Below are 21,085 nucleotides of genomic sequence, written 5' to 3'. Positions count from 1 at the left end.
TGGTTTTCCCAGTTGGTCCCCCATCCAGGTACTGACCAGGCTCAGACCTGCTTAGCTTCAGTGGGAAACCAGTCTTGGATTACAGGGTGATATGGCTGCTACCTATCCATCAGATGACAGAAGGCATGCAGTAGATTGAACCGAGTTGTATTTTCAGTTTTGATCATGTTGAGAGCTGAGAACTTTCAGATTATGTAAGCTAAATGGTTTGTAAAAAAAAAAAATGCATATGGACTTTAAGACCAACACAGGACACATTCCTGAGAAAGTTCTGTAAAAGCTGACTTATGAGGTCATCTTATCTGCCCAGCGTGTTTCTGACAGCTTGTTGTTTAGATGAGGACGAGGAGGAGAGGTTTGAGGGGCCAATGTGAACAGAGAGAAAGGGGGTAAAAAGTAAAAATAGGAGGCGGAGGAGAGGCGATGGCAGTTAACATTCCTCTCAGAAACTCGAATCCCTCTCTGAGCGGTCAGTGTTGGGTTTCAGTTCAGGCCCATTAGTGCGGCAGCCATTTATTAAAAACACATTTTACACTGACTCATTACTCTGAGCGCAGGACTCACTACACATCAATCAACAGATTACGCTTTCCTTGTATCTCCCCCTCTGAGACAGAATATACATTACACACTCATACTACATGGCTCCCTGCAATGCTTCATTCTGATTGGTCAATCGTAGCTCTTATCTGTCAAATATTTGTGTGTAATGACTGTAACACTGTGCAACAGACTGTTGCCCCAGGCAACAGATTTCCTGCATAGAGTGTAACAGTCAGATTCCAGAAGTAAAAACTCAGGGATTTGTAAAATAATGTTTAAAGTCAGACCTACAGTGAGTTCGGAGGATGTTGATCGATGGTATAAGCTTTTGTTCAAGTAATGTTTTTTCAACTTATTTTAAAATGAATCATGTTTGACAGTACACTTTATGTTGAGATTAGAGGTCTGCACAGGCTTTAAACTGAAGCCCGAACCCGAGGACCGTTTCGCACAGCAAATAACATTACCCTTTTTGCAATATGATTGTGGCGTGGGGGCGTGGTTTAGTGAGGTCTGCACGAAGAGAGAGAGTCGGGAGAGTGGCAGTAAGCAAGTAGTCTAGGTCAAGTGCAAATCATAAACACCTCTGTCTGATTGCAATCATTGGCGCGGAGAGATGGTATAAAAGCCACAAGAGAACGAGGACTGAGGGAGAGAGAAGCTGAGGAATCGTGTGTGTTCGCTGGATGCTCTGGAGAGCCTTGGGGAAACTGTGTGGATTGTAGGCTATGTATTGATTTATAACGCTGTGAGCGCGACTTAGGCTATGCTGTGAAGTTGAAGAAACAAAATAAAACACACGAGTCTAAGCAGCCTTCTTCCTCTTTTTTTACGAACATTGTTAAAACGTTGTATTTAAAGATTGTTTGCAACGGTAAACAAATACATGCAGCCTACAAACGCAGTGGTCGGACAGGTGTAACGGTGTTCTCTGAAATGCAAACTTTAAATTTCAAAAAGTTCACGCGCAGTGCTGCCAAACTATTTACACAAATATACTTCTCAGTACGAGTTATGAAGGAAGAGAATGACACTGACAGGTGATTGTAATTCTTCGAGAGTGCAGCTTTTCCTGCATCATTGCATGGAACTGTGATAAGTTTTCCCTTATTAATTTTCCCTTATTTGTCTGCTGTGTGTTTTGTGATTATATAGCCTATCATATAATAATTATATATATATATCAACCTCCCAACACCCACAAAATACTATAATATTTGTGTATATATTAATATTTTATATTGATATTATTCACAACTTTAAATTTAATCATCATCATTCACAATGCTTCATGGGATTGTAGTACTTTCCCTCACTAAAGTAGCTGACTAAAGTACACAGTCTTGTACTTTTGTATTTTTGCTTCAAATAAAAGTTGGTTGTTATTCACCACATAGCTTGATGGTTTGGTTCATGGCTTATATTACTTTAACAAAGACTTTTTTTTAAATCCCATATGGAAAAAAATTATGGAAAAAATACCTCCAGAATGAACGCTGCTGAAAATGCGGGCAGGCACTAATGCACTCTACAGCTGTGTTTGTTTCATGTCTCTCATATCTTTTTGTAGAGTTTTTCTTCTCACATAATTTCAATATTTCATGTCCATTTATTTATTTATTAAACAAGTAGCAGTGTAATAAGAAAAACAACAGAGCAAAGACAGACACCATGATCTCACCTTCCACCACATCTCTCTTGTAATCACTGTCATTGTCGCTGTCTGTTGGCCGATAGTAGATGTAGAATCCCTGAATGGGGGTGTTGTTATTGCTGGAGGGAGTGTACTAAAAAAAGAGGATGAAAGAAAAAGCAAATTATGTATTTTTTGTTTCCTCAATATTCACTTGCTAACGATTATGGCATCAAAGATAAGAACCTAACTAAAGGTTAACTAGAATCAACACACATCCTGATTTACTTAAAGAGACTTAGAATTATTTTATTTTATTTGGCTACTGTACCTTTAAGACTTATAGACATTAATGACATTGTTATGACTGACTAACCTTTTAGCTAATCTTTTAAAACTACATTTAGTTTATCCAAAAATAAAATTTCTGTTTTTATTTATTCACCCTCATTCAGTTCCAAACATGACTAAACAGACTATTTATGTCAAGGAACCTAATTGTCCATTGTGCTCTCTTCCATACAATAAAAGGAAATTGGGAAGAACGCAACATAAAAGCACCTTAAATCAGAATTAAAAAAATAAAAAAAATAATTAAAAATAATTTTCTAGTTCACCCTTAAAAAAATTATGAAATTTAAAAAAAGTATTTATTTAATGTCTTTCCAAACTCGCAAGAATTACAATAAAAAATTTCATAAAGAGATTGTAAAACTAATCCATATGATTTGAGTGGGTTAGTCCAAATTTTCTAAAGAGACACAATCGCTTTATATGATGAACAGATTGAATTTAGGCTTTGATTTAAATATAAACATTGATCAGCAAACATAAACTACAGCTCAAACGAACCTGCTTGGAGAGTGAGAACAAACCTCATTGGTTCTTGCTGAAGCTCAAATGTGCTGTGTAACACGAGAATAAACCTCACTGGTTCATGCTGAATGTTAAACGTGCTGTGTAACACGAGAATAAACCTCACTGGTTCATGCTGAATGTTAAACGTGCTGTGTAACACGAAAATGAAGCTCATTGGTTCTTGCTGAAGCTCAAATTTGCTGCATAACACGAGAATGAGGCTCATTGGTTCTTGCACGTCAAGCAAACATGCTTTAGCAACTGATAATGTTTGATTAATGTTTATATGGGAATAAAAGCCAAAATTCCATCTGTTCATCACATAAATGTGGACTAAACCCCTCATATGGATTAGCTTTAGGATCTCTTTCATGAATTTTTTGAATCATCAAAATTGAATTTACATGGACTGTCAATGGACAGACAGAAAACTCTAAAAGTCTTACGGCTTTGGAAAGACATAAGGGTGATAAATGTGAACTATCCCTTTAAGTTCAACTCTGGATTCAATCCAGGATCCAGATTTTCAATAAATAATGACATAGATTTTGCTGTTGTATAACTTCAGAAGACCTAGAATATACTGAAGCAGCTTAATACTTGAACCTTGAAAGCATCAAATACAAGTCAATGTAACTGTAGTGTAACCCCCCCTAGCAAAATTGCACCAGGCTCTGCCAATTATAAGTCTGATTAGGCATTCAAGGGTGTTTTCTCGGGGGCTAATGGGAAAGCTACTATACAGCGTCTAGAAAAGTGCATACACAAACACTCTGCTAACATGCTAAAAAAAACACTTCGGCAATACTGGCACAGCAGAGAACAACAAACCGGGGATGCTTGTTGTGGGTGAGCTTGTGGTTAGTTCTGGACAGTTTTAACACTCTCATTTTCGAATTAAGCGTGAAATGTGAGTATAATTAAATTGGCCATTAGATATAAAAGGCATATGTTTAAAACATTAGCACACACTAGTTGAAACCCCTGAGCTGCTAATGTGAGGTTCAGCGTTATTCCTTCAACAGGTCCGAAACAGAAACAACATTTGTTTGTACAAGTGGTGAGGCCCTTTTAAAGATTAATGTGCTAATGATACACATACAGAAGCATGGAATGATAGAAAAACTCATAGTTTATTCAGTAATGAGTTATTGAGTGCCTGACAGAAACTTTTCCAAAGCCTAGTGAGCTGCCTTGCTGTCTACTGCCTCTATAGGCAGCTGCCTTTATTTTAGCAGCATATTTTGTTGCCTACTGTTATCAAAAACCTTTGTGTCAACAGTGGACCTAAGATGCGCTGCTTGAAAACCTAGATGGGCAGTTCCGGTTTTGCATCAGATTTAGATTATTCGGCATTTACAGAATGTGATTGTACTGCAAACGTGTGCATTTACAAATATACTCACAGTCCAGCGTAACATTATCTGAGTATCACTGATGGCTTCAGTGGAAGAGATGTGAGGGCCAGTGACCGGACGGTTCGAGACGGGAGGATTCGACAGGGAGACCTGGTATGGCCTGGAGGTGGCGCTAGCAGGGCTTTCACCATAGTTATTCATGGCGATGACACGGAAGCGGTATGTGGAACCTGTAATGGAAAGGTTTATAAAACCAAATAAGATTTTTTGATTTCTGCCGTCATACATTTATGTCCCCAGTAAACCACTTGTATACACATTTGGATGTTTTTCACAGGATTTTCAATTTTCAAGTGCATGTCTATTTCATAGGATTCACACACAGACATAGTTTTTAACAAATTTTCTAAAAAATATTTTCTAATTTTCTAAAAAGTTATACAAATAAGCATTAATTTTATTTCAATTACTTTTTAATATTTATTATTAAAAGTTTGATAACAATCTAATAAATATAAAAAAACAATATTTAAGGAACAATTATTATTATAAACTATATATATATATATATATATATATATATATATATATATATATATATAAACAATATTATTTAGGCCTGGGTTTTTCCAGCTTTTCCATGTTCCACAAATGTTCACCTCACCTGGTTCCAGGTTACGCACTTCCACAGACAGTTTAAGAGGTGAGATATTATCGGCCGCGACGATCCAGTCACCACTGCGGCCTTGCTTCCTGTACTCCACTCGAAAGGCCGTGATTGGAGAGCCACCATTGGCTCGTGGGATCCATGTGACATAGACAGAGCTTTCTGTCGCCATAGAGATAGTTGGGCGATCTGGGGCCTCTGGAACTTGGGGATGAAACCAACCACTCAGAATTTTGGAAAAAGTAGATGCAATCTAAACCCTAATTATTCTGTTTTCCAAAAGTAAACAGCAGCTTTTATGTCAAGTGCAAAATGTAACCTCAACATCCATTAGTGAAAAGACCAAAAGCCGACAAAGATTAAATAAACCAACACACACAACAAGAGATCTACAGCATGCCAGAGTCAATTGAGTACTTACTGAATGGGCTCTAAGCCATAGACAGAGATGCAAGCAAAGGGAGAAAGAGAGCAAAATTTTTGTGGCAAATAACAGTGAGACCAAACTCATTAGGATCTAAACGTGCATGCGTGTACACACACAGACACACACAATACTTCACTCAAAATGTTTGTCATCATTTACTTCCCCTCATGTCGCATTTTGTAAAGGAACATAAAAGAAAAGATTTTGAAGAACCTTTATGCACTCTTAGAGAGTGGTGCAGGGATGACATCAAAACCAGCAAGAGTTATTCACCACTGGTAACCTCAAGATTTTATAATGGGGTTTTATTATGTTTTATTTAATTTAATTTATGAGTAAAATAAAGCCTGTGGTAAACATAACTGGACGAGGGATTGAGCGGTGAATTAGTCTTCCGGGTTTTGATGCCCTCCCTGCACCACTCTATTGTGACCATGAAGCTATCGTGGCTTTAGAAGACTCAAAATAAACTACATACACTGCATCCAGAAAATATTCACATTGCTTCACTTTTTCCACATTTTATGATGTTGCAGCCTTATTCCAAAAAGGATTAAACTCCTTATTTTTCTCAAAATTCTACAAACAATACCTCATAATGACAATGTGAAAGTTTGCCTGAAATCTTTGCAAATTTATAAATAAAAAAAAAAGCTTGTAGCATCATACTCAAAAGGCTATATATATATATATATATATATATATATATATATAATTTTTTTTTTTTTTTTTTGTACAAACTTTTTTCACGTTGTCAAAATGGGGTATTGTTTGGGATTTTTTTTTAAATTCAGTTTAATAATATAATCCATTATGGAATAAGGTGTAACATAAAATGTGGAAAAACTGAGGTGCTGTGAATACTTTCCGGATGCAAAGTAGGCTGTGTGGAGAAGCTTAACAAAAAGTAGCATGAACACTCTTCAAAATATTTTTTTATGTTCTACACTAAGACATATGAAAAAATGTACAGTTTTTCCCCCCCAATTACATCACTGATAGTTAGTAAGCAGAAGTGGTGTAATGGGGTTTTGGAATTTCCTCTTACCTCTGTCATGTATGACTACTCCATAATAAGTGTTAGTGGTTTTATCTTCCAGCGCTTTCTCTGGAAGAGGCACAATTGGAGCCTTGGAGGGGTTCTTATTGGGGGAAGTTCTCTCTAAGAGGGAGAGAAATGATCATGATCAATAATATAATACCTTTGAAAGTTAAGAATTGTTCATGTTTTTGAAAGAAGTCTCTAATGATCACTAAGGATACAGTTATGTCCTCAGAAACACAGTAAAAACACGGTAACATTGTGATGGTGAATTTAAAATAACTGTTTTCTAGTTTAATTTTGGATTTTTAATGATCCAAAATCATTCCAATATACTTATTTGGTAAGCAAGAAATCTTTTAATAATAAATCATCTGCTTATTATCAATGGTGAAACCAGTTATGCTGTTTAGTATTTTTGGGGAAAGGAAACCATGACACACTTTTTCAGAATTGTTTGTTGAATAAAAAACCAAATGTATTTGAAATAAAAACCTTTCATAAGATCTTTACTGTCACATTTGATCAATTTAATCAAATTAAAAGAAAAATATTGACCAAAAACTGATGCCTCTTATAACTTATAATTGAACAATTCATGTGTGAATTGGCACAGCCATTCCTCCCAACCATTCTTTCATAATTGTAACTTGATGAATGTTGACACTGTCATCCTGTCTTCCTACATGTTTGTTAAAGAAATGAAAAGCTACACATTTCATCAATTAGGGTTAGAAGAACTGTTGCCAAACATGTATAACATGCTATAAATGTAATAACCACTGCAATAATGATCAAAACATAGACTAAGCATTTGCATTTAAATCCAAAAGAAGCTTAATTTAGGTGGAATGCAGACTGTGTTCTCACCCTTTCCGGTGCGGAAGGTCAGCATGGCCGGCTGACCCTCCCCTGCAGCACTGCGAGCCACCATCAGAACCTCATACAGGCTGGACGGCTCCAGCTCAGACAGGGGCAGAGACTTCTCACTGCCTGGCACCCGCACTGTGTGCCAGTTCCCCACCACATTCCCCATGTCGTCCACCTACAGGGGCATACAGCACATGCGCAATCAGGTAACAGCCTACCATACGTAGAGATCTAATGCTCATAGCTGTTGCGTTTCAACCCTCATATTTGGTGTTTGACTTTGCACATACTGCACATAAAGTTCAACACAGAACAGTAACTTCTTTCTTGTTCTCCAACTCTGAATCATGACAAAAGATCAACCCACTCAACGATTCCTGAGAGCACAAACTATGTCACTTTTTCCTGAGCCAATGTGACAAGCGCTGCCAATGCAATCTTGAAAAGAACCAGAGCGGTTTTATTAGTCAAGGGAGCTTATTATTGAAGAAAACACAGGATTTTAAAGAGGAAATGACCGACTTCTTACCAAAACGCTCTTGGCTGGCAGAGACTGCTGAATTGCGTTAGCACTGACTTTGCAGTAAACGGCACAGGGCGTTTTTAAGAGTATGTGCTCATTTTCAAATCTAATAGCTATAAATCTGACCTTATAACTAACGCCAAGGGAAAAGAAGAGGGTGGAGCGAGATTCTGTCATTCTTGACGGGGTAATAATAGTCTTCTTAAGAAGAACATCAGCAAAACATTAATAACGGCAAATATATCAGCATACTTTATGATTTCTTACCTTGCGGTATTTTACAAAGTAGGCATTGATAGGGATGCCCCAATCCCGACCTGCTCGCCACTCTAGATCATACATGTTGGGTTTGTGAGTTTGCGGTGGGCTGATTATGATTGGTGCTTCTGGCGTAGGTTTGTCGTTGATTCTCTCCGTGGGCTGTCCTATAGTTTCTCCCAGCCTCCCCTCGCCCACGGAGAGGAACAGGTCATCACCCTCATCACTCTGGATAGGGTGGACAGAAGGCTGCGTCTCCATTGGAACTCTAGACATGGGACTAGACTGGGTTTCTGTATAAAAAAAAGTGTAAATATACTTTTTAATTTATGTTTTAGTTAATTTGACCAGTTACACTTTATTTTAAGGTGACATTGTAACAGTGTAATTACACAAATAAGTACTGACTAATATTAATTAACTACTTACTATTTATAGGGTTAGGTTCAAGGTTAGTTGCTTGTACTAAGTATAATTTCCAGTTATTACTATAGTAAGTACCTTTTAAGTGTTAGTGCAGTCCTGTACTGTATATAGAATTGTGAAACACAGCTATATTACTTTGCAATATGCAAGGCTGAAAAAAAAAAAAAAAATTCAACTTTAATTTGTTGAAAAAATTGTTGCCAATTTTGCGTTGAATTAAAAAGCCAAGAACCTCAGAAGGAATGTTTAATAACATTCTATTATTAATTTCTTTTTATTAAACCCCACCAGAATGTCCACTTGGTAAACCATGCTACTTAGAAGCGACATTAGTTCTGACACTGGCTTGGCAGTAGTGTTGTAGTACTCGAGATCGGTCTTGGTCTCGAGACCGGTCTCGAGACCACTTTTTAAAGGTCTTGGTCTCGTCTCGGTATCGACCGCATTTTTACTCGGTCTCGTCTCGGTCTCGGGCGAAGATGACTCGGGATTTTGTCTCAAGACCGGTCAAGACCACAGCTGAAGGCATATAAAGAGCAGAGAACTCCACCCTGCGCACTCTCTCTGTCTTCAAAATAAGCACATAAGCTCTCTCTGACACTTCACATATTAAGCTAAATCAAAAGTTCAGAAAACCGAATCCATGTTGAACGTTGCGCGTTCGGACAACTGTTTTGAAGTACCGCTCGGTGTGAATTGCGCTCAAAAAACGTTTGACCAGCTAAACAGCTGACATAAATCATACATTAAATAAACAGGAAACAATTTCTATCCAGTTATGAAGTGTTTTCAGTGTGACAAACCTTCCGCGATGTTCTGACAGCCGTGATTCACACACAACGGGTCTGCTAATGTCCGATTCACGACCAAATGACTCATTTGAACCGAATCATTTTAACGACGGTAATAAGAACTGATCTGTTCAACAATGAACTGAACGAATCAGTTTAATCATTTACTCAGAACACCTCAGAAATGAGAACACAAGTGTGCTTATACTGCTTACCCAATTTAGCAAGAGTGGAGAGTAAGATTTATTAGTTTTAACTATCCACAGTATTTCAGCTTATGTATGTTGAATGTGTAGTAAAATAAATAGTCTAAAATCATTTAGTTTAGACTGGAGTGAGGTGAAAACAGAACAAAGTTGTTTGTTAGCTAGCTGATTATTTTATTAAATTGTATATGGCAGAAAATGTGGCTATTTGTAAACAGTTAATGCTATTTCTAATATTGATATGATTATATACCAAAACAATTCAACCTGTTGGAACAAAAGAAACATCAAGATAAGAGATCATACATAATATGAGATATAAACATAATATAATAAAAATGATTGTTTCGTTGCAATTTTAAAAAAATGGTGTGTGTGTGGGGGGGGTGGGGGGTCTGTCAGCCACCACCAAAGACCATTTTTGACCCAGGAAAAACCCTGCACATGTGAGATATTTGTTAAATCAAACTGTAGTTAATCAAAAAATGCAAGTACAGGGTTTCTTTTCCTTGTTGTTGCACAATAAAGCTGCACAATAACATTTTCAATTTGTAAATAAAAAATATGTACATATGTAAAATAATTTGCTTAAGCAGCATACTAATGCATATCTGTATGATACAAATTCCACCTCCTGTTATTCACATTCATTTAAGACATAATGGACTGTGTCTGAGATTAATACCTCATCCAGATTAGCATTCTCAGGGAACTTTGAGTTTTAAAATGGGATTGAGTGCTTTTCACAAAACAAAACACAAAACGCTGTCAGTGTCAGTTTGGTGTTTGTGTCCACCATAGACTGTAAACAATATGGACACGTCTTCTTCAGTGCCTCCCATTGACGGAAAGTTAAGTGTTATTTGCTTATAGAAGAAAAAGATTAATTCCCACAAAGCTGCAGTGCCTTTTGATTATTTGATCAAAACTTCTCTCATGGTACACTTACACACCCACACATACGAGAGAAGTGCCAATCATATGCATATTCCACATTTTATCATAAGTGTGGGGACATGCATTGGTCTCGGTCTTGACTCGGTCTCGGCCTGTCTTGGTCTTGGTCTTGACTCGGTCTCGGCCCTTCAAAGTCTTGGTCTTGTCTTGGTCTCGGCCCTTCAAAGTCTTGGTCTTGTCTTGGTCTCGGTTTAGGTGGTCTTGACTACAACACTACTTGGCAGTCGATCATCTGAACAGAATTTTTGTGAACTTGGATTTAATGATAAATGACAAACTCACACATGTGAATATCTTTTATGTGTAAGTAGCCGAGCACTGTGTGAGTTGTATGCACATTAAAATTTCAAGTAACCACAAAGTAAGAGTCAGATAGCAGCTGAATAATCCCAACTAAACAGCTGAAGAGCAGTTGTTGGAGAGGCGAGGTTTGTTGCTGGTTCTTGGGGTCTCTCATTCTCAGTTGTTGGGTGTGTGGCACTGGTTTACCTTACAAAACAAACAGCTCCAGAGTCAGTAACACTAGAGCTCAAACTGGGCCCGCCGCCAGCCACCACACATTCCACCCATCGGCCATTAAAATACCAGCGAGAATACACCAGCTCAACATACCCACCTTCATATCATGTCCCGTTTGAGCCATAGGGCAAGCCCTGGATTCGTTAAGGCTAAGCCACTGTCTTACACCTGGCATTTGAAAAGAATGAACAGAACTAGACTTTTTGATTTCCTCAAGAAAATTTGAGAGATACTAGCAATGTTTGAGGTTGCCAGGCTGTTGCTAAAGCAGGGATTGAGGGCCTTAAGGGCTACGGTCCTGCAAAGTTTTGCTCTAACCCTGATAAAACCCTCTAGTAATCCTGGAGCTAAAGTCGGAGCTAAACTCTGCCATACAGTTGCCCTCCAGAACTGAGCTTGCCCACCCCTGTGCTAAGGTGATCTGCATGGTTGCTACTGGGCCATTGTGCCACCCGCCAATTCTCTATGGTATTCTGGTCTGACTCCGGTTCCACCTTCAAAGAAAGTCTATGGGCCTGTCCCAATACCCACAGTTGCTGCTGAGGCCACTTGAAAGTGCGTGCAGGACTGTCCATGGTCAGTCAGTGCAGAAGCTCAGTGCCCCTAAATGCACACTAAATCCACAAAAAGTCTACACACGTGCTCTTCACAGTTACGTGAACACTTGGTCCTAAATACTATATGTAAACAAGTGGTCAAGTGCAAAGATCGCAAGTGTAGGTTTAGGGACTGGACCGCAGACATTTTTTTTACCAGGGCCATTTGAGGTTTTATTCATTTCCATAGCACAAACAATCCTGGAGCCAAAACTTAGGGTATACTTACTTAAGATACGGGTTTAAATCCCTAATCGTAAGTATGAGCAATATTAATAGTGATGTGTTCCTTAGCAAAGGCCACTAATGAAAGCAAGATAAAGTAAATATTGTTCCGACAATTTGATATTCTTTCTTTTGTCCTTTGTGACTCACATGTGGATGATCATTAATGATTGGTGTGCAGGGTACAATATAAACATTACAAGGGAGAGGCCGAGACAAAGAAAGCGAGTTTAAGAGGAACAGTCAAGCCTCAGACTGCACTCAGGCTATACATCATCCTGACTCACCCACTGGAAGCCTTCTGCATGGGCAGAGCTTATGGAGGGTGTACAATTTTTAAATATTAAATTCTCTATTTAATAGTGTGACTAGTGTAACCGGTTCTACTCAATTCAAACCATTGTCTCTGTGGGTGCTCTAACAAGGAGGCTAAAGACTGCAGCCTCTTGAGATCAGGGGAGTGAGGTTTACGTGCACAGCTCTTACTCTTAAAAAAAAATTGTGAATCTTGTTCACAGGGCGTATACAAATTTCTGTCCAATCAAACGCTCTATAGAAAGATCATGCCCCTCCCTCTGCCTTTGAACAGCAACATCCAGTAGCAAATTGCAGTCCATGGTTGTGACAAAATAAAGCCTATAGAAAAACAAGGAAATTATACGGCTTCAAGAACAGGAAATGAAACTGCGCTTAAGACATTTCATGGGGTCTTTAAGAACACAAGTCCAATCAGCATCCTACGCAAAATAGCTGATCACGTCTAATGCTGTTTATTCCTTTTCCAGCAGCCTACGGATCACACCTCAGATCTTGCCGTTGAACATAAACAACTTTGCTTTTACACTGACCTGAATTTTATCAGTGCAAAATAAATCACCCTTGTAGCTGAGCCAGGAAAAAAGCGATACGAGCCAACATTTGGAAAAGACCTCCGTCATGTTTTATCTATTCTGAAGTCTGCATATCTCTAAGCTTATCAATCATGTTTGGAGACACAGAGCAAGGCTGAAGAATAGCCTCAAAGGAGGGCAGGGGAGGGCTGTGTGTGTGTGTGTGAGAGATGCGTATTAATAAATATAGGGCTAGTTGTGTGTGATGTTGACAGCTGGGTGGTCTGGTCCTCGTCATAACCTTGTGTAGTTACTCCTTACATTCCGCTGTCCAAGAGCTTATCCCCAACAGCACGCACAAAGCTCACTCTCACAGCCTTCTCATTGCCAGCCAAATACACCCACCCCGGCTCCCCCTTCTCCAGCCAAGCTTCAGCTAAACTCTCTGCCCTGCTGGAAGGATATATACTGTCCCAACTCACTGTATGGTAAACCTGTAGATTTTGCTAGTAAAACGCAGTTTTTTGTGTGTGTGTGTTTTCCAAGGGTTTGCTAGGGTGTTCTGGATGGTTGCTAACTTGCTATAGAGTGCATTGGAGCATTGTCTTACCTGATTGAACACTGAGTCTTCCTGCCGAATGTGCAGAGCTAATGCCATTGTCAAACAGGCACTGGTAGATTCCCTGATCTTGAACCATTACTGAAGATATATGAAGGGAGAGGCCAGAGATTTGAAGGCGGGGTAAAGAAGGGAGAGGGGTGGAGTTGTGGAGCCATGTGATGTTGGGGGTTGGACTACCACTGGCAGCACAGGTAAATCTCACAGAGGAGCCCACAGTCACAGCCTGATCTGACAAACCTCGCAGGATGCTTACTTGCACTGTAAAGAGAAGTTTCTGGATTTATTATACACATAATGACATAATATAACTACTCCACACAAACTACTACTGCTGGAATGTGGGATATTCCTTCTTAAAGGGATAGTTCACCCAAAAATTAAAACTGAAGTTGCTCCGAACCTGTTTGAGTTTCTTTATTCTGCTGAACACAAAAGAAGATATTTTTGAAGAATATCGGTAACCAAACGGTTGCTGGGCCCCATTGACTTCAATAGTATTTTTTTTTTCCTACAATGGATGTCAAAGGGGCCCATCAACTGTTTGGTTATCCATTATCTCTAAAATATCTTCTTTTGTATTTAACAGAAGAAAGAAACTTCAGAGTGAGTAAATGATGACAGAATTAAACATTCTGGGTGAACTATGCCTTTAATATTACAATCATCCAATAATTCTGTTGTTCATTGCTTGGAAATTATGTATAAAGTAGTGCTGGGCAGTATATCGAGTTTGTACGATATATATATCTATATATATTTTTAGAAATAATATGGAGTGAATACCATTTATATCGACATACAGTAAATTGATATGAGCGTATCTGAAAAAATAGCGGAATACGCAGAGTGAGCTGATGCAGGAAAGGTGCAGGATCCAACTTGTCCTCAACATGACACATGCTTTATATTAAGGGCTCCAAAATTAATGGTAAGATATACTTAACATGTATAGTTTAAAGCAGCTTGCCTTGTCAGATGCTCTGAGAGATAGACTGCTTGTGCTGACACAGACAAATACTTGCGGTGTTTAATGTGTTTGAAATGTGGTGCTTTCCTGAGTGCATAACTTTCATTTCACAGGTATATTCTCCATCTGTAAAAGTTAGAAAGTCATGCAAATATATATTTTTCGAAGAGGACAAGCCTTCTGCATGTGAATCTCCGCAAAAATTCAGGCTTCCGTGAATGATCACCAAAATATACAGTACAAATTTCTAAAATATTTGTTGTTAGACAATAAATGTGCCACATGTGGAATTTTAAACCTAAAAAGTACCCAAAGTATATTTTTATGAAAGTGACCATTATAATAGGCTAATGAAATGTAGGCTATTATGCTTTTGCATTTGTTTTTATTTTCATTTTTAGTTTAGTGAATAATTAATTTTGTTTTTAGGTTTTAATGTTACAATGTTAGAATTTAATTTGATTTTAACCCCTTTTTGCACATAATATATTGCATAGCCCACATTACGTTTACTGTATTTGTTTATAGTCTTCAATATCGACATTGTTTTTAGGACATCGTTGGGCAGTATGTGAAAGTAAATTAATTATTATTAAAATAAAAACAGATTTTTTTTTTTCCCCAAATAGAAAAACAAAGAAAATACTGAGATATGATTTTTTTTGGGGGCATATCGCCCAGCCCCATTTGTTGTGCAGTTGTAAAAACATTTTCTAAACATAGTTTCCAAGTTTTACATAATGTCTTATTTTATTGCACATTTCCCAAGTAGAAAATTGGAAATACTGACTTTCCCAAGTTCATGCAGTGAGCATTAACCAGTGGTTGAAAAAGCCATATAACATATATTATATTACATAACATATTAATATATTAAGATATATTAATAATAATTCCTTACCAAGCACATTCACAGTGTAGTTGACACTGACCACAGCACCACGGTCAGTCAGAACAGAGCAGCAATAATGTCCTCCATCACTCGGTTGAATGTCATTCAACACCAGGTTGCTATGCAACAACATCCATTTGGAGTTCAATGAAAGCTCCACCCCATCTTTAATCCATTTGACTTTTGAAGAAAGACTTCCTGATACAACACACTCAAGAGTCAGAGATCCAGATTGGTCCACTGTAAGATTGCGAGGGGTGATGGGATAGACAATCCTTACAGGTGATGAGTCTTCTGAATCTACATGAAAAAAAAAAGAGTTATTAGTCATCTTTCCATCATATTTGCAAGATTTTTCTTCTAAATACATAATTATTTTGTTACATAAAATGTTAGTTTACAGTACACACCCAATATCTAACAATAAAAAGGAAACATATCAGAATATATTTTTACAGCAGCATAATATGGGAATATCAGAAGTAGGGCTGGGCGATATGGCCCAAAACAATTATCACGATATAATTTTCCATATCAGTCAATATCGATAAATATCACGATAAATGTAAAATCTTTATTTCTTTATTTCAGTAAGGGCTGTCTATTTTATTCATTTTAAAAATCGGATGAAATTATTTCTCTTTTGATACAGGCGATGCCGAGTCATTAATACATCACCAAAGACAAACAATTATGATAGCGATGTACAAGTCCGATGTTTTAGTGATTATAGTTTGGTAACGTTAGCTTGTTGTAAGTCACTCACTACTAACAAGGTGATAAGTCTGTGCATGAATGTAGTTAATGTAGATTTACTGCTGTGTTGGGCTCAATGTTATATTGAAAAACTTCGAAGAAGCACGATCATTTAATAATTAAATTCCGTGTGGTGAACCTATGATAAGCAGTCCACGCACGTCGCTCTGTTTTATGTCGGATGGGATCGCCAAAATATCTCCAAACCACTGAAGTTGAGCAAACTTTCTTGTCAACGATATCTGTGTCCTCCGAGCTGGTCGTGAGCGCTGCATTTTCTTCACTATCCCTCATTTTTCCCGCTCCACTTCACTCCGATCCTCCAAGCCTGTCAGTCACTGACTGTAAACAACAGCGCGTGCAGCACCCAGAAGCCCGTCTGCAATACGCATGCGCAGCATTACGCATAGCGCGTAAGCATTATATTGAGAATTTATCGAACTGTTGTTATCGTTTTATCGAGGAAAATTCGATACATTTTCACCCAGCCCTAATCAGAAGTATATACAAATGTTTTGTGATACCTAGAGAAAAAACTCAACCAACCTTTGACTATAAGTTTAGTGCCATGAGCCTCTACTTGAGTTTCTCGGGTTAGAGGATTGTAAGCACCACACTTATACATGCCCTGATGTTCAGAGGACACTGACACAATCTGAAGGTTCCCGGAGGGCAGGATTAAATACTCATCTGAAAAATAGACAAAAGAAACAAGCTTTTGAATTGTTTGATTGTATCTACATGTGCTTCTGGAGGGTCATTTGAGTCTGTCTCGTCTGTACCTGTAGGCTGTTCTAGCCATTTCCCCTGTATCCGGAAGCGGGGCAGAGCAGGTGGATTGCTGCGAGGAAGTGGGCATTCAATAATAGCAGTTTCTCCCTTATTTACAGTAAATGATCTCCGATGTGTGTCCGCAAAATCCTCAATATCTGAATGAAGAAATTGAAATAGTCAATCACTTCACAGCAATGTGTAAAATAATTCTGAGGAGGTTTATACTGCAAGATGACCAGCTGATTGAACATTATCCTGCTTTTTACATCGACTGCCGATGAAGTAAACAAATAAATTAACATATTAATTTTGAGGGAAGATGTGGAGTTACATAAGAGGCATGAAACTAGCACAGATGGTCAATTATAAAGTTCAGCAATCATTATACAAAATATCTAACCAAGAAATGTGGCAAATGACGAATCCGAATCAAACATTTGTGAGAACTGCGCAATAAACTGGTATATTCATTCTTAGCAGCAGCACTTCACACAAAGACCTTTTGTCATTGAGGTGTTTATATTGGATTGCGAGTGGTGGAGAACGTGTGCTTTCTACTGAATAACACAGCCTTATCTGCAACCCTGATCAGGCCCTGGGTCGACTGCAGAGGGGCTGCGTCCAATAGGTCGCCCTTCCCGGCATCAGCTCTCAGTACGACACAGGAAGGTCCTAGACTCATTAAGGATACTGCTGAAGAGGTGTCTGGATAAATGCCAGACTGAAAAGAAAGACCCATTTCCTTCCTATCCAACACTCGTCTATGGTTGGCCATTCTAACAGTGTTAATGGCTCAAGAAATACGCCTTCTGATTCTTCCTGTCTTTGTTCAACTCAACCTCTTTGAGGTGCATTATTGTAGGAGTGTTGCTCTTACAGCTGTGCTGAGAGTGTATTTGTCAGCATATTATGCGTGTGATTATATGCGCCTACCTGCAATGAGCACTCGTGCATGCCGGCTAATGATGGAGCCTGTCTCGGAGTGAGCCAAGCACTGGTAGGAGCCTGTGAAAGCTGGTTGGAGGGATGACAGTAAGAGGGAGTCTGGACTAAGTTCCACTCCAGACTGGTGGCTGGGGTCTAGTGGTCGACCCTGAAATAGCCAGCTGATTCTGGCTGTAGCTGGACGCGCTGTACAACGCAGATGGACCGATCCGCCCTGCTTCTGAACCACAGAGAGGGGCTCCACACGAAAAGAGAGAGACAGGACAGCTGAAGAAGCAAGACAAGAAATAGATCAATAGATCAATAGATCAATAGATCATAATCCATAAATATTCATCCTTCAAGCCAGTTGACACGACTAGTTTGGACCTGTTCATTTCAATTGGTTGGCATAGGTGTGTGCTAACGTTTTTTTAGTGTGTTACTCACATGGGCAGTTGAAGAGGAGGGTATGGCACACGCACAGCACAGCGGACAATAATTTCAGGCCTCCGTCCTCCATGGCGCTATTTCACCTTTGTGCACTAATCTGGGGCCTAACACACACCCCTGCCACACACACTCCACACCTGAAACACATAAAGAATTCAGAAATGTTAAAAAACATTCATGTCAATACAGTGACTGAAAAGGTGAAACTTAATTAATGACATAATTTAACATGGTTCATGCAACAGTATTGACAACAAAGGCAGTTACTAGCCACATTTTGTCTTGATTGTGGAGGAAAATCTTCACAATTATGTAAAATATATCATAAAGAGCTTTGATAACTATTGCTAGCCGAAAGAAGAATAAAAAGTCCTAATGTGGGAAGAATGAAAGAAATAACTAATAAAATCCATATTAAATTATGGTTGCTCTAAGTAGTTTTAACTATGTGGTTGAAATGGTGTTGTTGGTCATTGCTAACAGGTCTACAATACACTCCCAAGATATGGTTTAGGTTGCACATTCAATGGAAGTCTATGAGATTGTTTTAGCTTGTATTATCATTCACCAGATGAAAATAGCAAGTCTGGTCACTTAGAAAGGTCATAGCACATCTCTTCTCAAAAATGAGCACAAATGAATGTAACATTCATGACCGTAGTACAAATGGTGAGGAATAAAGTATGCAGAAGTTTAATACTCATGGTCAGGGTGTTTGTACAGATCGCTAAACAAGCACCAATAACTAAAGCTACCCTACTCTTTATACGAGTAGCACTGTTTTCATCTTTCTTCAGTAGGAATTACAACACCAAACATTTTACAGTTAATCCCAAACAATACTTTCAATAATCTTTACGACACATCCCCTTATACAAGCCTTGATCTCACACAGCCTTCTCCCGATGACAAATGTATTTCTGCTGATCTATGACCCATTCCCAGAGTGCTTCTCTAGTGAAACAGAAATTCCTGAACCTCTATGCCCTCACCCATCCTCAACCTACAATCCTTCTTCTCCGTTGCTCTCTTTTGCCCCCTTCATTTCTACCCATCTCTGATGGACTGCACTCGAGGGGTCTGCTTGTGGTCTACTCTTAATATCACTATCCTGTCACAGTGCACTGCTTTCTCACAGACTCACTGTAGCCTGAAGAGTCTACACATGGTGTTCAGACATTCTCACACAAAATCTCAAACGCCCTTAAAGGAAGACAAGGGGAGCATCCAAATGGTGAGACACAGAAAGGGGTGAAAGGAGCGTAATTAGGAGCATTCTTCTTTGCTTTTGAACCCATCCCTCCCCTAGCGCCAGTCCTCTGTATCTGGGCTGCGTTAATCCGGAGGGCCTTTGATCACAGGTTCCTGGACTGCGAGTGTAGTTTGGGCCAGGGGCTGGTGGACAATGGCCACCCAGCTGTGATATTCACACTCTGGGTGCCATGGTGCTCTGTACCCGGCCCAACATCACCCCAAAGGACAGGCCACTCGACTGGGTCAAATTAAAGGGGTGATGTCTGGGTGGGACCACTAGAGCTGAACAGGTCTATGACAGGACACACACGCTCAAATGTACTCACACTCAAGCATACTAATACCTTCTCATGTGCTTTTTTCTCTTCAACATTTTTCATTTGCAGTGCTTGCTATGACAAGCATCATTATTAGCTACTATTTTTATAGTGTGCTAGACATGATAGCTCAAATCATGTGTTCAATTAATTGACTATTTTGTCAACTACTTGGAAACCACTCATAACACCCTACAATCCACATAGCAATGCCCTAGCAACCGTTCCTAGCACCCCAAACACCTCAAAACAATGTGCTGAAAACACTAGAACATATTAGCAACCACACTGCAATGCCTTCCCAGCTACCTTCAACACATTAACCTTGTGACACAGAAAATGGAGAAGACATAAAATCTAGTTAATCGTTGCATTTTTTTAAATAAATCTACATTCCCAACATGCATTTTAGCAACAATGTGAAGTAAAAACACTCCTTGCAAGCATCAAACATACACATAGATACATATCATCTCCCCCGCGGGACAACTCAGAGAAAGGCGAAGTAGGAAACACAGGAAATAATAAACTCTCCCAGCCTCCTGCTCACGCCCCCTCTAAACCAGAGGTCAAGGGTCACCAGAGAGCAGAAAGTCAGCGGGTGTCTGCCAGTCATAGCCCCACCCCTTGGGGGTCACCCCAAAAACAGGGTGAGAAAAAGAGGGCAGTGTCTGCACTTGACAAACACAAAATGCACCACGGCAGGCAAGAGGGAAGCAAGATAGACAGGTCTTAAATAAATCTACACACTTCTGAAATTTCATAAAAAATTTACAAAGTCAGTCTAAATTAAGCAGATCTGAAGAGTAAATGTGCATGCAGTGTGTGTGTGTGTGTGTGTGTGTGTGTGTGTGTGTGTGTGTGTATGGTTTATCAGCCCAAGGATTCTAAGTGTAGCATGTCTTTGTCCATGAGTCCCAACAAGCCCTCTGCAGTGCCCCTATGCCATCAGTGGAAACAATCTTCTCACTCCCAGAATAATAATATATAATTACAACATTAACGACAGCCTTGAATGAAACACACAGACAAAGATGGGTAACATTGCCCCATGTGTACAAGTGTGCTTAGAAGGTGATGGTATGTACGCTTGGAGGGGTGGGTATAACCCTGGATCGAGATATCTGTTGTGAGGAGTAACGCTGTGCCTCTTGCTATCTCTGCAACAGATTTGGCATGACGAGGAAACACAAGCATCATTCCAGTGTTTTATCTCTGTGCCTTTCTTTTGACATCCGCCTGTATGTGCTAGGCTCCGGGCAGAAAGACACTTTGTAGGATATCTGCTGTCCTCCATCAGAGAGAGAGACAGACAGCTACTACTAGATGCAGGCAAGAGAGACAGCAGGGAATTAGAGCGGTCTAGAGCCTTCAATAACAAAGACAGAAGTATAGCG

General features: G+C 39.1%; 1 protein-coding gene across 1 annotated transcript in view; it reads right to left on the bottom strand.

Annotated features, from left to right (window-relative positions):
* The window catches only part of cdon (cell adhesion associated, oncogene regulated), a 45,902-nt gene that overhangs the window by 11,344 nt on the left and 13,473 nt on the right, over positions 1 to 21,085 (bottom strand). Inside the window, exons 2-13 of the mRNA XM_067419452.1 lie at positions 18,115 to 18,254; positions 17,674 to 17,952; positions 16,749 to 16,895; positions 16,513 to 16,656; positions 15,220 to 15,510; positions 13,340 to 13,609; positions 8,189 to 8,472; positions 7,399 to 7,573; positions 6,535 to 6,648; positions 5,057 to 5,263; positions 4,441 to 4,622; positions 2,225 to 2,330 (exon numbers count right to left, since the gene is read on the bottom strand). Coding sequence (XP_067275553.1) covers positions 2,225 to 2,330; positions 4,441 to 4,622; positions 5,057 to 5,263; positions 6,535 to 6,648; positions 7,399 to 7,573; positions 8,189 to 8,472; positions 13,340 to 13,609; positions 15,220 to 15,510; positions 16,513 to 16,656; positions 16,749 to 16,895; positions 17,674 to 17,952; positions 18,115 to 18,187 — 2,272 coding nt within the window. The 5' untranslated portion in view covers positions 18,188 to 18,254. The remainder of the gene's footprint in view (positions 1 to 2,224; positions 2,331 to 4,440; positions 4,623 to 5,056; positions 5,264 to 6,534; positions 6,649 to 7,398; positions 7,574 to 8,188; positions 8,473 to 13,339; positions 13,610 to 15,219; positions 15,511 to 16,512; positions 16,657 to 16,748; positions 16,896 to 17,673; positions 17,953 to 18,114; positions 18,255 to 21,085) is intronic.

This window comes from Pseudorasbora parva, chromosome 16 (genome assembly GCF_024679245.1).
Source record: "Pseudorasbora parva isolate DD20220531a chromosome 16, ASM2467924v1, whole genome shotgun sequence".
NCBI classification, from domain to species: domain Eukaryota; kingdom Metazoa; phylum Chordata; class Actinopteri; order Cypriniformes; family Gobionidae; genus Pseudorasbora; species Pseudorasbora parva.
This window is presented reverse-complemented; position numbering and strand designations above follow the sequence as displayed.